Here is a 13,782-nt window from a genome sequence, read left to right as displayed (position 1 = left end):
GGGTGAAGTTGATGAAGATTTGTTCAAACGGGTCCAGGTGGAAGCATGATGATGGGTGGAACGCAAGATCATCGGCGATGGGGTGCTTGGTCATCGACAGTTTTGGCAGCTGACCTGTCGTTATTAAAAAAGAGGCAGGGCAACTGCAACAAAACCCTAATTGGGTTTGGATTTAGGCTCGGGTCCTTAGGCAAGGTCTAGGCCTCAACTCAAGCTGCTCAAGTTTGAGATTGGGTCGTTAGGCCTAGTTCTAACAAGGGCAAGGGGATCATCTAGATTATTTTGTCTCTCACCTAAGCTATGCAGGAGTGAATCTTTTTTATTTTAATGTGGATATTATTTGTTGCACACCAATTGGGATCCTATATGACGGTAGTATATGGGTTTAATAGACTGCTCAGTTTATCATTGATAGTTTAGGTTTATTTTACGCGTAATCTATAATGAATGTTACTTGTCATATGATTCATAATTGTACCGGATAGCTTTGTTACCTCCTATTTATCTAGGTTCAAGACAATTTATGATGTACATGTGTTTTGGTTGGTGAATTCTCTATCTCTTTCTAAAAAAACATATAACAACATGTGATGCACATGTTTCATATATTCACCAATTTAGCCGGTGTAAATTACCCACTATGCTTTCATAAACATCAAAATCAAATCCAACTACGGGCCTGGCTGAAAATACCCGGTCCAAGCCCACACGTAACGGTCCTCTACTCACCCGACCCGGAGACTCCCCTAATATAAACCATAAACCTCGTCATAACCCTAATTTCTGAGCAACGCAGGAAGAAGAAGAAGAAGAAGATGATCATTCCAGTGCGTTGCTTCACCTGCGGAAAGGTACCAATCCTCCTTAACCTAACCCCAATTTGATTCCACTGATTTTGTTTCATTTTGAGCTGATTCGGATGCATATAGTTTTGTTATATAACTTCAATAAAGGTCGAATTTTACAGTCAATCGCTGCTTGTTTGGGTTTGGTTTTAGGTTATTGGAAACAAATGGGACACTTATCTTGACCTTCTGCAAGCTGATTATCCTGAAGGGTAAGTTTCTCTATGTTTAAGCGTTTACCCCCCCAATTTGTTCATGATTGCAATGTTTGCCTTATACAGGTTATAAATTGCACAATAGTGTCACTAATTTATAACTTAAATGAGTTGTGAATAGATTGTTCATTGTTGCATTGTTGTGTCGATCGCATTATGTTTGTATTCGGAAGTGAATATATCTGTTGAGTTCCATTTAGGGAACTATGTTTTAATCAACTTGGACATAAACTCTTGTTAGTATCAGTTTTGGGAAAGTGATGTTTAGTAGTAGTAGATAGTCAATTTTTCTACTAGGGTTTCGTTCGAATGAAGTTTTGAATTTGGTTGTAGAGGAGGGTTTTACTTATTGTATTTGCTTGGGATGCAGAGATGCACTTGATGCATTGGGGTTGGTTCGTTACTGCTGCAGGCGCATGCTTATGACTCACGTTGATCTCATTGAGAAGCTGCTCAACTACAATAGTAAGTCCTAACTCTTTCCTATAATTGTCTTTTTCTCTCACATACACGCACACAGTTACCATGCCTGCAATCTGTCCTTATATTTGATGAGTTTGTTGGAACTGACACTGTACGTTTTTGTTACAGCTTTGGAGAAATCGGATAACAGTTGAGGAAGCTTAGGATGGTGTAAAAAAACTACGTAGCAAGCAGCTGGAAGTTGGTGATATTACTTTCGTGGTTAGTGTCCGAGTGTGTATGGATTAGGCCTAATAGGATAATTTGGATTGATGGAAATGCTTTTGGAACGTGGTTGTTATATGTATGCTCCTACTCCTCGTTAGGTTTATGCTGTTGGAATATATATGATCCTCTGAATTAGAATGATAGACTAGTTGCTTGTGTGTTTCTACTGTAGCTCTGTTTATTGCTTCGTAGTTCATACATGTGTTATTGTTTCTATTTGGTTGAACTGTCAAAGAAACTGGGTAGTATATTACTGTTAATCAACTTTGTTATATTAGTTAGAGATGGATGATGATTAGTATCTAGGTAGTACTGACCATTGAGTAAAAGGGTGGCCTGGTAGAGACTAGTTGGAGTTGGATGAATATTTGTAATTAGAGTGAAGTCAGTTTGAAACAGATGCATATTAGTTATAGCTGGATTAATTCCTATTCCTATTCTATTTCTCTTACGGTCTTACCTGTCTTAACTTCCCCTCAACTTATTCTATATTCTTGTTCAATAAAGTTAATAGGGTAGGAATACCCGCCATGAGTTCTAGCCTAGCGGTTTGTGTTCCTCCTCCATCATGCTTTGTGGAAATCTATTACATTTTGCTGAAACCTTGTGATCCCATATTTGTTCTTTATTCATTGGCCGACCCACAAAGCAAAGTTAGCTAATTTTCAAATAAACGTGTGTATCGGCCAGTTATGAATAGAATAATGTTTAATGGTATTTTTATGAGCAAATAATAGAATGCTTATTCGTTGCTGGCCCATGGTCGGTTGCTTTAGCCGTTTGATAGGCAATGAATCAAGAAGGTGGGATGATTCTAGTCATTGTGGATGTCTCAGTTTTTGGTTGTTTGCTCAATCTAATCTTGATTAGTCATTTCATTACACATGTACACATGAAAAGTTGGAGATGATTTGGCTTTATGTCAGTGGAATGATTTGTTGTGTTGTATCGACGTCGGAAATGCATCTGGTTGACATTTTAAATGTGGTGCATAACACATGAAAATTGGGTGGAGTATAATGAGTTAACGAAAGCAAAAACGAGACTCGCATACATGTCTCATACTCTGATAAGGACATAAATTTTACAGTAGGTCTCAACATTAGTGTGGGGATTCCCTTGAAAATAATCTACACTTTTCTGATCTAAGACAACAGTCAAATAACCCCAATCGACATTGGCGATGATTATGTATGGCTAAGGATTCTCATCTTCCTAGAGATTAATCGTCTATATCATCGAGAGTGTATACGAGGCTCTCTGCTATCTCCATAAATCAAGAGGTCTGCATTTGTACACCATGGTGTTTTATAATTCGGACCAGCAGTTAGTTACCAACGAAATAAGCACAAATTTGACTCACATATGATGGAATACTAAAGAATGTAGGACCGGAATAGAGAAAAACAGGTAGCAATTGAAATCAGAATGGGCGCCGGGTTAATTTGAAAGGGACCTAGTCAGAATCATTAGAGGTGATTCGAGACCGAACCAAGTAGCTGGGTTCGTATGTGTCATCATCATATCATCATATAAAAAAAATGTACTCAGATGTGTTCTCCCTTATCTCTTTGAGTCTTCGGGGATGAGGTGAATCTATCGTTTCGATTTGCTGTGCGCTTTTGGCCTTTCGCTTGGATATCTGTGGATAACAGAACAATACATGATTGATTCACATAGACATCGTACATTGTTTTTATAAGGATCTCATCGTATTAAACCCTCTAAATATCTCTCCCTAGACCATCTGCACTTTTTGGGTGTTGTTTGTTTTCTTACACTTATTTTTCTCCATACAATATTCTTCTTCTTCTTCGTCTTTCGAATTCCCAGTCATTTCCATACAATATATATCCCTTTCGTTTTGTTTGTCTAAACCTGTCAACTCCAAGCTAGAACCCCAAAATAGTACGTACTGGATCTCAAGACAGAAATGCATCATCACAGCCATCTCCCGGGGCGTCCATGCTTGCATTGCCATCCACACACCTACATTAGGATGGTTAATCTCTCCCTCTGATCAAGCATGCTTCGTGTATAATATAGACTATAGTTAAGTTATTTCTGCTTACTAATGCATGAGCTTGATCGATTCAGGTTCAACATCTTATCGAGAAATGTTTACTCTTTCACATGAGTCGTGATCAGTGCATAAAGGCCTTAGCACGGCATGCAAATATTACACCACTCGTTACACTTACAGGTTCAGTTTTAATCTCGCTCTCTCAAGTTAGCTTTTTCTCGCTCTCATATATACAAGCTCTTGTGTGTGGTTAGTTATATCTTGATTTACAGTGCTGTTGTACGTGTGAGAAATTAACTTTGTTTGAATATATATGCGTATATGTGGTCGCAGTTTGGAGAGAGCTGCAAAAAGAGAATAGGCACTTCTTTCGGGCATATTTCCATTCTATTTCTCCCACCAGGCCTTTTATAAGTAAGACCCTACATATATATCTAGTTAGTTGATCATTTCTAGCTATCATCTGTGTACATTTCTCAAATCATTTACTTCTAGGTGTATCTAACCACAATTTCAACATATATTCATCTACTTCATATCTGCTAGCTAATGATGAATCCTTGTAAATCAAATGGAACTTATATGTAAAAAAAAAAAAAATCTATCGTACAACATCGATCCTGATCAAGCTGAGTTATGCATGTGAATCGATTTTCACAATATCCAGTTCCATTAAGTGATGTCGAAGTTCCATGCATATATATATAATTTATGTGTACCAATGTTGTCTTATAAGAATCACATTTATTATTTTCAGGAAGCCATATTCAAAACGCACCAAGATTTGCAGGAAGGAGATACTGAAGTGCTGAACGTGTGTGTTTTGAAACTCGACTAGAATCATAGATTCATAGCTACAGATAATTAGCATATGTTACAGCTAAAAATAAGGTCCCTGATTTGCCTTAGAGGGATGAAGTGGGTAGTTAATATTTATATATGCTTTCTACGACAGTACGTGGAGTTATTTGTATTTACCTAGCAGACAGCTGAAATCGAGTGTTAATATATAATCTATAATCACATTTCCCTAATTTCATTCATGTGTTTGTTGAGACACATGCATCATTCAAAATAATCATCTAGATAAAATGGCAAGTAAGTTAAGCTTAGTTAAACTGAATCATGACAAATTAAAGAAATCCGTTCCAAATTTGAAATGTCTGATCGATCGATTAATGTCTGTAACAAGAGTCATAGCTGGCATGTGACCAATTTACTCGATCACCTTCTCGAGGCAATATTCCATATCTGTCACAACTCTATGAATCGGAAAATATTGACATGTTGTCCACAATTCTAGCTAGAATATTGGTTTACTTGAAATTAAAATAGAGTTAATTAAGCTAGATAATGAACACATACATGCATTTGATCTTGAAAGATAGAACGCTAGATAGATAGTCTTTTTCTTCTAGTTAGATAGATTTCTACTAGATCGATCTGCATCTAAAACCCTGAGTCCCCAGAGAATCCAAATCCTGAATTGCAAACTCTCAAACAACCCCAATAAAACTTCAACAGTCGACAGCTTTCTTTCTATTCATAGAAATTAGCTAGGTCAAGCAAAAGCCATGCATTCACTCGAACGGTGTCCTTGCCCATAGGGAATGCCTTGGGGGATTTCTCTCTCGGAAACATCTGGCATCTTCCTGAACCTGCAAATTTTCACACCAGAAACCATGAGGAGTGGATTAAATTGATCGACCTAGAGGCCTATGTACTACTTAGTAATTATTATGTGTATCCGTCACACCACATGACACTGCTATGTGATGTACCCAACTAATTATATTACGTCATGGTATAATTAATATGCACACGGTGAAAATGACAAAAAATTATTTACATATAAGAACCAATTAGAAACAATCACAGTAAAAAATGAATCAATAATATTAAGGAAGTACACCACGTGGGATATGTGGCGGATATATATAATAATTTCTCGTACTACTGATTGCACAGTTAACTGATTTCAGATAATAAATTTTTGGAACTTGGTAGTTAAAGTACACACTGAGAAAATGACAGCCTCTAATGGGATATTCAAAATTTCCTTAATTATATTCTCACAATCATTAGCTACTAATTAGATTTATATGAGCTAGCTTAATTATGGTTCTTGAAGGCCATGATCTCCAGTTGGGTACTCTGAAAGATGATCACGTAATCCTGTATATAACCCATCCTTAATTGTCATAAACATTAGAGTGAACTAATTCTTGTAAGAAAAGGTTAAATCATCTAGGGTTTAGATGTTCAGTTACCTCATCAGTGACATCATTGGTACATGTAACACTTTGATCTTCTCTGATCAGTTGGCTAGAGGTCTCTCCATGATCTGGACCATCCGTTTTGTTCTGAACTGGAGGGAACTGAGCCCACTGGATCATCACATAATCAAAGAATGCATGAGGATATATTCCTATATTTACTAATCAAAATAGTTAAATGAGTGAATACTAAGGAGAACACCGACATTCTTTGCAGCTGTACTGAAGGCTTCCTTGTGAGTCATGCTTGGATTTTCAGCTTTAAGCCTCTGGATCTCTTCTCTGTAAGAATTAATGAACAAAACTCACATAAACACTCACTCGCATAAACACTCTTTTGGTATTTATATACAAGCTAAATGATCGATTCCCAGCTTAAGCAATGGGTTAGACTGAATCTTACTTGATAAAACGGTTGTAAGCGGATGGAGCTCGTTGTCTCTTCTCCGGGGCTACATATATAATACAATTCATTATGAATGAAAATTAATTTTTCTTGGTTAGTCCAGCCACTTTGAAAACTAATAACTGCACAGACTAGTCATTTGACTTACGTTTGTTAACAATGTGATTCAGTGTGATTGCGTTTGTGTAATCCTCTTCATTTTCAGAGTTATTAGAAACCAACATAGATTGGCTGCGCATATCGCCCAACCCCGGACACTTCACTTTCTGTACTTCCTCCACCAAGTTATCTTTTTCCTGCAAATCCTTGATCACAATTAAAACACGTATATCATGTACTGGCCATATCAGCAGGGTTTTCATTCTAACCTAGCTAATTAAACTATGAGTGATAAAAAAAACATATATACCTGATCGACGTCTTGGCCAAGTGAAGCTAAGAGATGAAAAGGGAGAAAGGAAGCTTTTATCAGGTTGACTGAAAGGAGGCAACTGCAGTGACCACATCTGACTGTGACCAATCTTGACAAACTGCTGCACGGCACACTCACCTGCATTCATTTTCATTTAACAATTAGATCAATCAGCAAAGGGTAAGAATCAAAACCACAGGAACCAGTTGTAATGGCAAAAAAATATCTAACTAAGTGGTCAAGCAATAATTCTGAGTGTAACCAGTAATATGGTGGCGCAGAAACCACATTGGACATAGCAAATCTGCTCAGGGAGATCAAAGAGATAGTTCAGCGTCGACATTTCCAGTACTTTGACCTTCAGAGTTTGTGTAGAACTATGAATGTGATAGAGAAAGAGGAGAACAAATGTGGACTGGTCATCGGTTGTACAAGGAAGTATTTATACAATCTAGAGGATGGTCATTAGGTCATCATGAAGATTAATGATATAACAAACTTTGTTTTAAGATTACTTAGCTATGGTGAAGCAAGAAAAGTACTTTCAACCTTGCTGTTTAAGGAAACAAACGTGTGCTAACTTTCACTGGTATATGTTTCAGCATGTTTGAATTCTTGGGTAGTACTCCTAATCAATTGAGCCAAAGTACAGCTAGACCGTAGCCAGATCTCTTACTGTCTTACATTTCTATATTATTTCTGTGCCGAACTTCCATTTCTGATGTTTAAGTTCGGTCAGTGGCAGCAAAGTAATACTGACTAGGTAGATGCTCTTTTAGTTTCATGTGTTGTTTTCTCTTCAATTAATTGACGACCCTGCTCTCATAGCCACGAAAGTGAAAGTGCAGCAAGTTTTACCATCTGAAATGAAGCCGATGTTTCTGGAAGGGTGTTTGGAGCAGGAAAAGATGGCATCTTAGAATTTGTCTCTTTCCTCAATCAGAGAAACCCTAATTACATCAGAAGCTTCAACCTTTGCCGTTTGTGTTCATCCTCTTAATGTCTCTCAAGCATTCACAATCACCTATTCAACTACTAGCTAGCTCCTTCCTCTTTTCTAATTACTCTCACCATGTGCCTGTAGATGAGTTCAGTGATCAACGATAGCTAGCTCATGCTCAAGGTCCCCACTGTTTGAAAATTGAAACTCGAATTGAGTTTCTGCATATTTGCTGTCACGCAAAAATTAGAGCCATTCATAAATTCGATGGATAGTTACATTTTAACCATAAATAAATCAAACATGGCTATTGTTTCTTGATAATAGTTGGTTAATTTTTTTGGGGAATTCTTATATATAGAAGAAGACCCCAATTTGTTCAGGTATAAATGCATCATAGATTCACAGGCTATAGCTAACTAGTGCAATTGTAAGCCAAGATCTGTAACTAATGTAGATCGAGGCAAATAGTTTGCATGTAAATGCTCTATTACGGCAATGAATGAAGCCAACGAATGGAAAACTCATGATGATTGGTAAGAATCAGATCTAATTCCACATATTATGATGTAGGTATGGTGTTTATAAGTAACTATTTAGTTTTCCTTGCTTAATTGATACACAGGTAGTCTTCTTCCACTTCCAAATAAATGTATTGGGCATGGCAATAGACTAGCCAGTACAAGTTGCAGTGAAACTTTCATTCCCAAGAGCATCTTTTACCCCCATAAGTCAGTTTGAATTGTACTGCAAACTTGCCAGTACTCTCAACGTACGTATCAAAAGACAAGCTTGTCTTGTACATGACCCCAGTGCATTCGGTTTAGTACATTGTTCTAAAATTACCCCAAATAGGTTATTTCATGTATTTTTTGTATGACTACAACATACTCCAAGAAAGTGACTAGATTAGGAATTCTGCGAGTGACTGAAGTTAGTAGATGTGATTGTCAAGTTTTGTTTGATACAGATGAGATTGTCCAGTTACGTGGTAATGATTCCACACTCTTTGTACATTTGAATGTAGGAATTAATTAGTTTGATTATTCTACTAATCTATGCAATATATAGTTTCTTTGATTTTAACTGTAAGGATCTTAAGCCTTAAGTGGCTCTCGATTACAGTATAAGGCCATGAATATGCTTATACAAAGGAACTTAACCATAATGGTCCAGGTAAATTAGATAGCGGGTTGCTAGTTCTACAGGTCTGGTTGATTCGGCAAAGCATGGGTGTAGGAACTTGATGTATATTAGCTAAAGATGCCACAGAGAAAAACGAATGCTGTTGATTAGTTCATGGCTTCATGCCGATTGAGCTTTTCGTCCGGCATCCGAAGTTCCAAACAGTCTGAAACATTGATTAGGAAGAGAAATTCCTCTAATGAATTACAAGAGGATCTTATGAAACCAGCAAATCGTGGAGCAAAAGTACCAATTAAGTTAGTTTGAGCTGTATACTACCGTGGAATCTTGTTTGGTCCCAAGTTATACTGCTCTTATAAGGTTCAGCCTCAAGTTAGCTTCATTACAATTTCTATGCAAACAAACACAGGGCGATAGCCTGTCTATAACTGGGGATGCGATAGCCTCTTCCAAAAAGATTAGTGATCATGTACAGTTATTCAATTAATAACGATAGTAATCTTGAACCAACAATCTTCCTATGTCTAGGCCAAAAAATGATATCACTAATGGTACCTTTACATTTAATGGTTGTGCCCGGTTTGTAGCACAGTATGAATTGTTGTGATCCAATGAACACAGCATGTCACTTCTCACCCTGAGAAGACTCTGGGAATGACCTTGAGAAGCACAACTGCTTCATCTTGATAATCAAAGCAAAGACGCCGTAGCATGGGATGTGCATCACTCCGACCCCAAGATACCTGCAAAGTTCATGATGTGTTATGGTGAGTGGTAACAGAGTTGAATAAAATCCTAACATGCAGTTTCTGCCATCGGATCACTTTCATGTCATCTGTGAGTGCTAAAAGCCTAAAGCAGCAAAGAAACATGAAGACATTATACTAGTGCTACATTACAAGTCTTACGATTGAGGCGGTCATTCTTTCAGTCATCTCTTTATCTAAGCGTTAGTTCAATTTGTAGAATTAAAGACTGATTGAGGTAATAAATAACATACCATAAGGGTGCATATGAGGATGACAAGTCAAGAAATGGATAAGGCCACCTGAAATAAAGTTGTTATCATTGTGAGCAATAGTTGAATATATTCAATCTCCAAAAGAAATGTAACAAATTCAAAACAACTTTTACCACATATTTTTACAAGCATGGATGATCCATTGGAATATAACGAATATTCCCGTCCATAACACGAAATATGAGATTCGAAACATTGGAAACCGCTGAAATGAGGAGAAAGTTAAACTTGTACAAGTCAATAATATAACAGGACACTAGAGGAGAGAATATGACATTTGAATGAAGAACAAATTAAACTTACCAAGCTATTCAAAATTGTTTCACCAAGGAGGAAAACAACATTGACTGAGTGCATACTGACCATCATCTGCAGTTGGAAAGTAAGAAGACTCATCAAATACAGTAATACAATATTAGGAATCAAACAGCAACCCCATCAAAAGGTACAACTGTACAAGAACATAACATTAGACTATATAGACCATGCAGGTCCTTTGAAAGGGCAGTAAACTTACAAAGTTCAGTTTGTAAGATTTGCTTGTTAGGAATGGATACAGAATGAGCCAAAATACAACATCAGTGAGCACTACAGTACCTCCACACATCTATATACCGAAACACAGGGACAACAGGAAGTTAAGATAACTGAACTGCAGAACTGCACATCGCTAAAAGAACTACCTAACTTTGAAAGAATCAAAACCTAGTTTGAAACCCAAAACTGCAGCTGACTTACCTGATAAATGACTTGAAAGATATAAACATATACACCTGCAGCTTTGCGAGAGGGACTCTCTCCATCATTAAAGCTTTTAGACATGTTGGATGTATCTGCATCTTCGCCAAGTGTTGGAGCAACATAAGTACCTTGCTCTTCATCTCTTACATGATCACCTGCATCCTCACCAACTCTGTTGTGGTAATTGTAGCATCCATAAATGGAGAGTGAAGATCCAAGCTGCAAGATGGAAGAACATAAGCATATTAGGATGATGACTGACGACTGCCATACTTCATCACTGAATCAAAACACATCTTCTACTCTTTTAGTGCTAACATTTACTTTAATAGTCGAAAGCACAATAGACAATCATTCTTATATCATTTGATCACACATTACTACAGTAACAATTAGGCCACTGTAAGTTCAAAAGCATACCCCAAAGTAGATTGTGACCAAACAAAATGTCCACCTGTTGAACACAATAAAATATAAAACTACAATCAGCATATAAAGAATGGTTGAAACACAATCGATATAATGAGCTTCATATAACTGATTGTACATCCACCCAAAAAGGTTTTGATGTTCAAGAACATTTGAAGACACAGATAGATAGCTTACTGGGTATAGAAGTAAAGTATGCCAACTCCAGAAAGAGCAAAGTTGGTGATTATCAAAGACAGAAGCACAATGAAAGCAACTATTCTGTATGCAAGAAGCCAAGCAGGATGAATCACTTTAAGAGATGTCCTCCAGGCTTCATCCTCATAAAGAGATCCTACGGATTCATGCTGATTTTCTCTTCTTCCCCTGCTGGATTTTTTGCAACCTTCATATTTCCATATAAGAATTGCGGCTAGAGCTATAGTCGTCACTAAAAATATTGCACAGGTCAAGAATCTCCAGTTCCACCAATAACTTAGAACAGTAGTATCCGTAGTCATGACTGGATGCCACGAATGGCTCGATGATCCTGTTAGGAAACTCATGTGTTACTTGAAATTCCTCTACTATTTACATTATCGAGTCCCAGGGTTATGTTCAGACGAAGATGAACAGGTATATACAAACTAGAAAGTACAGAATATGTTTCCCCAGAATAAGAAACCATGAAAATCAAATAACTGTACAAAACCAAATATATCAACGAGTTCAAAACTTAAACCCAGTATCAAGGCAAAGCTTCAGAGCTATTCCATCTAAAGGTTTGATAATTTGTATAAGCTATATTAAGAAGCATCACAGTAATCTTGAAGACAAAATCAGCAAGCAAAGTGGCTCAAAGTAAGAGACTAAGAGCAACAAGAACCCGAAACCTTTTCATTTGATTACTAACCCATTAAGGATCAATGGAGTAGAATTTTCATCAAATTATTAAAATACAAGAAGCAAGTAAACCCAATATCGCTAAGGAATCAAACGAACAAGAAGAAGAGAGATACCTTACTTTAAACCGGGGTTTAAACCAGGATGGCTCACGATCACGTTGAAACAGGAATGGTAAAAGATTGATGCTTTGCTTTTCTTTATTTCTGAGTGTCTCAAAGGATGGTGCCCAATACCCAGGTTTGATTTATGAGATTCTCAGATGATGGAAGATAAAGAACCAATGGCGTGGTTGTTGAGGGGTCAAAGAAGAAGACAGAACCAAGTTTTCCTCTAATAGCCAGAACACAAGTCAGCTAAGGATTACTGTATTTTGAGGGATTTGGCTTACTACGTCCCTTTTAGACACAACTTAAAACCAGTTAAACTGTTGCACTTCCACGTGGACTTCAGCAACTATTAATCTCCTGATTACGAAAACTAAGTTAGTTTACTGGTTTTATTAGTGAGTAGTGCTACATACACAAACAAGTTATACAAAAAAATTAATTAGTTGGGTGGTTAGCAATTTTACCGAGAACAGTCAAAAGTTAATTCAACTAATTTCCTAGTTTGCTGGTGTGAGAGTTTGAGTCGTTCTTTGAGACTTTGAATTTGAGTCGGACCAGCAAATAACCTAACCAGTCGCTTAAAGCGCAAGAATTGGATGCTGTGATGAACTGAGGCAGTGAGCGATCACAATCCTGAACCACCAAGTCCAAAATCAAGATGCTTATTTCATCGACAGGCAGCCCCTCCGTTACCGCTCATCAAGGTCAACTAAGGCCGGCGGACGTCAACAGTCGGAAAGTTGGAAGCAGTTCACGGGTGCTTCTGGTATTTGGACTACCGACGACGTGGTAGCTCATATGTACTCATCACCACGGGTGAACCGTACCAAAAACAAAATGGAAAATTGCATTCGCTCTACATAGAACTGCAGGTGAGTTCTACTTATATGAGTTATATCACTTATATGAGATTGATATGAAAAACATACACAGTTATAAAAAGAAAAATGACTTCACAATCATAGTTTTGACTTCACATTCACGTTACGCAAAATTGAATTTGATCAGTTTATTGGCACATATACTGTCAGTAGCTCCGACAGACATAGTAATAATAGTACAGGAAATCAAATGGATCAAAAAGTGATGCATCAACAACCAAGGAACACAAAGCATCCCAAGATTTTTTTTACAATAACATGTTAACAGGACTTCAAAAGCAACATCAAGGCATCAATCACAACTTCACAAGTAGGAATGCAGATGTACATCTCGGATTTAAAAACAATCCCAAAGGCCAGGATTTGAAAAACTTGGGATTGAAAGCAATCCTTTCAATACCAAGAACAAAACATTTGATAAACATGATACGGCCAAAGCATACTAGTTTTCACTTTTCAGATACCTAAAAAAATCTGTGAACAATGGCTCTTGTCCTGAACCAAGACAAGTTGGAGAAACACTTTAAAAGAACGTAATTCAGAGACTCATATATGATTAGGCAAAACAATGGAATTGGCTATAACAGAGAAAACCATAATCGACATAACACGCTCTTCCCCCATTATACACCACAATGTTTGGGGGGTTTATCAAAAGCTTCTACATATAAGAGTGAACCCTACCAAGCACAGCTGAAACAACTGAATTCAACCACCACAGAATTTAAATCCAAGTTTCCAACTACGAGAAATAGTAACCTCAAC

At 37.3% G+C, this 13,782-nt stretch overlaps 4 protein-coding genes across 5 annotated transcripts; 2 read left to right on the top strand and 2 right to left on the bottom strand.

Moving 5' to 3' along the window:
* Positions 1–775: 775 nt before the first annotated feature.
* Positions 776–1,912, top strand: LOC126791373 (DNA-directed RNA polymerases I, II, and III subunit RPABC5). The gene is made up of 4 exons (XM_050517819.1): positions 776–851; positions 999–1,057; positions 1,431–1,525; positions 1,652–1,912. Exons 1-4 carry the CDS (start codon positions 816–818, stop codon positions 1,675–1,677), a joined length of 216 nt encoding a protein of 71 aa, XP_050373776.1. The 5' UTR covers positions 776–815; the 3' UTR covers positions 1,678–1,912.
* A 1,771-nt stretch (positions 1,913–3,683) lies between these two features.
* LOC126792483 (uncharacterized) lies at positions 3,684–4,339 on the top strand. Its single transcript, XM_050518897.1, has 4 exons — positions 3,684–3,752; positions 3,848–3,953; positions 4,107–4,187; positions 4,269–4,339. Exons 1-4 carry the CDS (start codon positions 3,684–3,686, stop codon positions 4,337–4,339), a joined length of 327 nt encoding a protein of 108 aa, XP_050374854.1.
* Positions 4,340–5,353: 1,014 nt separating this feature from the next.
* LOC126791788 (axial regulator YABBY 4) lies at positions 5,354–7,210 on the bottom strand. Its single transcript, XM_050518266.1, has 7 exons — positions 7,130–7,210; positions 6,865–7,005; positions 6,604–6,751; positions 6,453–6,501; positions 6,256–6,331; positions 6,044–6,160; positions 5,354–5,431 (listed from the first exon to the last, which is right to left on the bottom strand). The coding sequence occupies exons 1-7, from the start codon at positions 7,208–7,210 to the stop codon at positions 5,354–5,356; spliced, it is 690 nt and encodes a 229-aa protein (XP_050374223.1).
* Positions 7,211–9,306: 2,096 nt separating this feature from the next.
* Positions 9,307–12,415, bottom strand: LOC126789823 (uncharacterized). Of its 2 annotated transcripts, none has more exons than XM_050515881.1 (9): positions 12,143–12,415; positions 11,322–11,673; positions 11,136–11,169; positions 10,713–10,934; positions 10,492–10,581; positions 10,278–10,343; positions 10,088–10,179; positions 9,954–10,001; positions 9,307–9,696 (listed from the first exon to the last, which is right to left on the bottom strand). In XM_050515881.1, exons 2-9 carry the CDS (start codon positions 11,642–11,644, stop codon positions 9,579–9,581), a joined length of 993 nt encoding a protein of 330 aa, XP_050371838.1. In that variant the 5' UTR covers positions 11,645–11,673; positions 12,143–12,415; the 3' UTR covers positions 9,307–9,578. The 2 variants fall into 2 exon arrangements, with proteins under 2 accessions (XP_050371838.1, XP_050371839.1); XM_050515882.1 differs by having other exon boundaries at positions 12,148–12,415.
* Positions 12,416–13,782: the final 1,367 nt, after the last annotated feature.

Source organism: Argentina anserina, chromosome 4 (genome assembly GCF_933775445.1).
Source record: "Argentina anserina chromosome 4, drPotAnse1.1, whole genome shotgun sequence".
NCBI classification, from domain to species: domain Eukaryota; kingdom Viridiplantae; phylum Streptophyta; class Magnoliopsida; order Rosales; family Rosaceae; genus Argentina; species Argentina anserina.
This window is presented reverse-complemented; position numbering and strand designations above follow the sequence as displayed.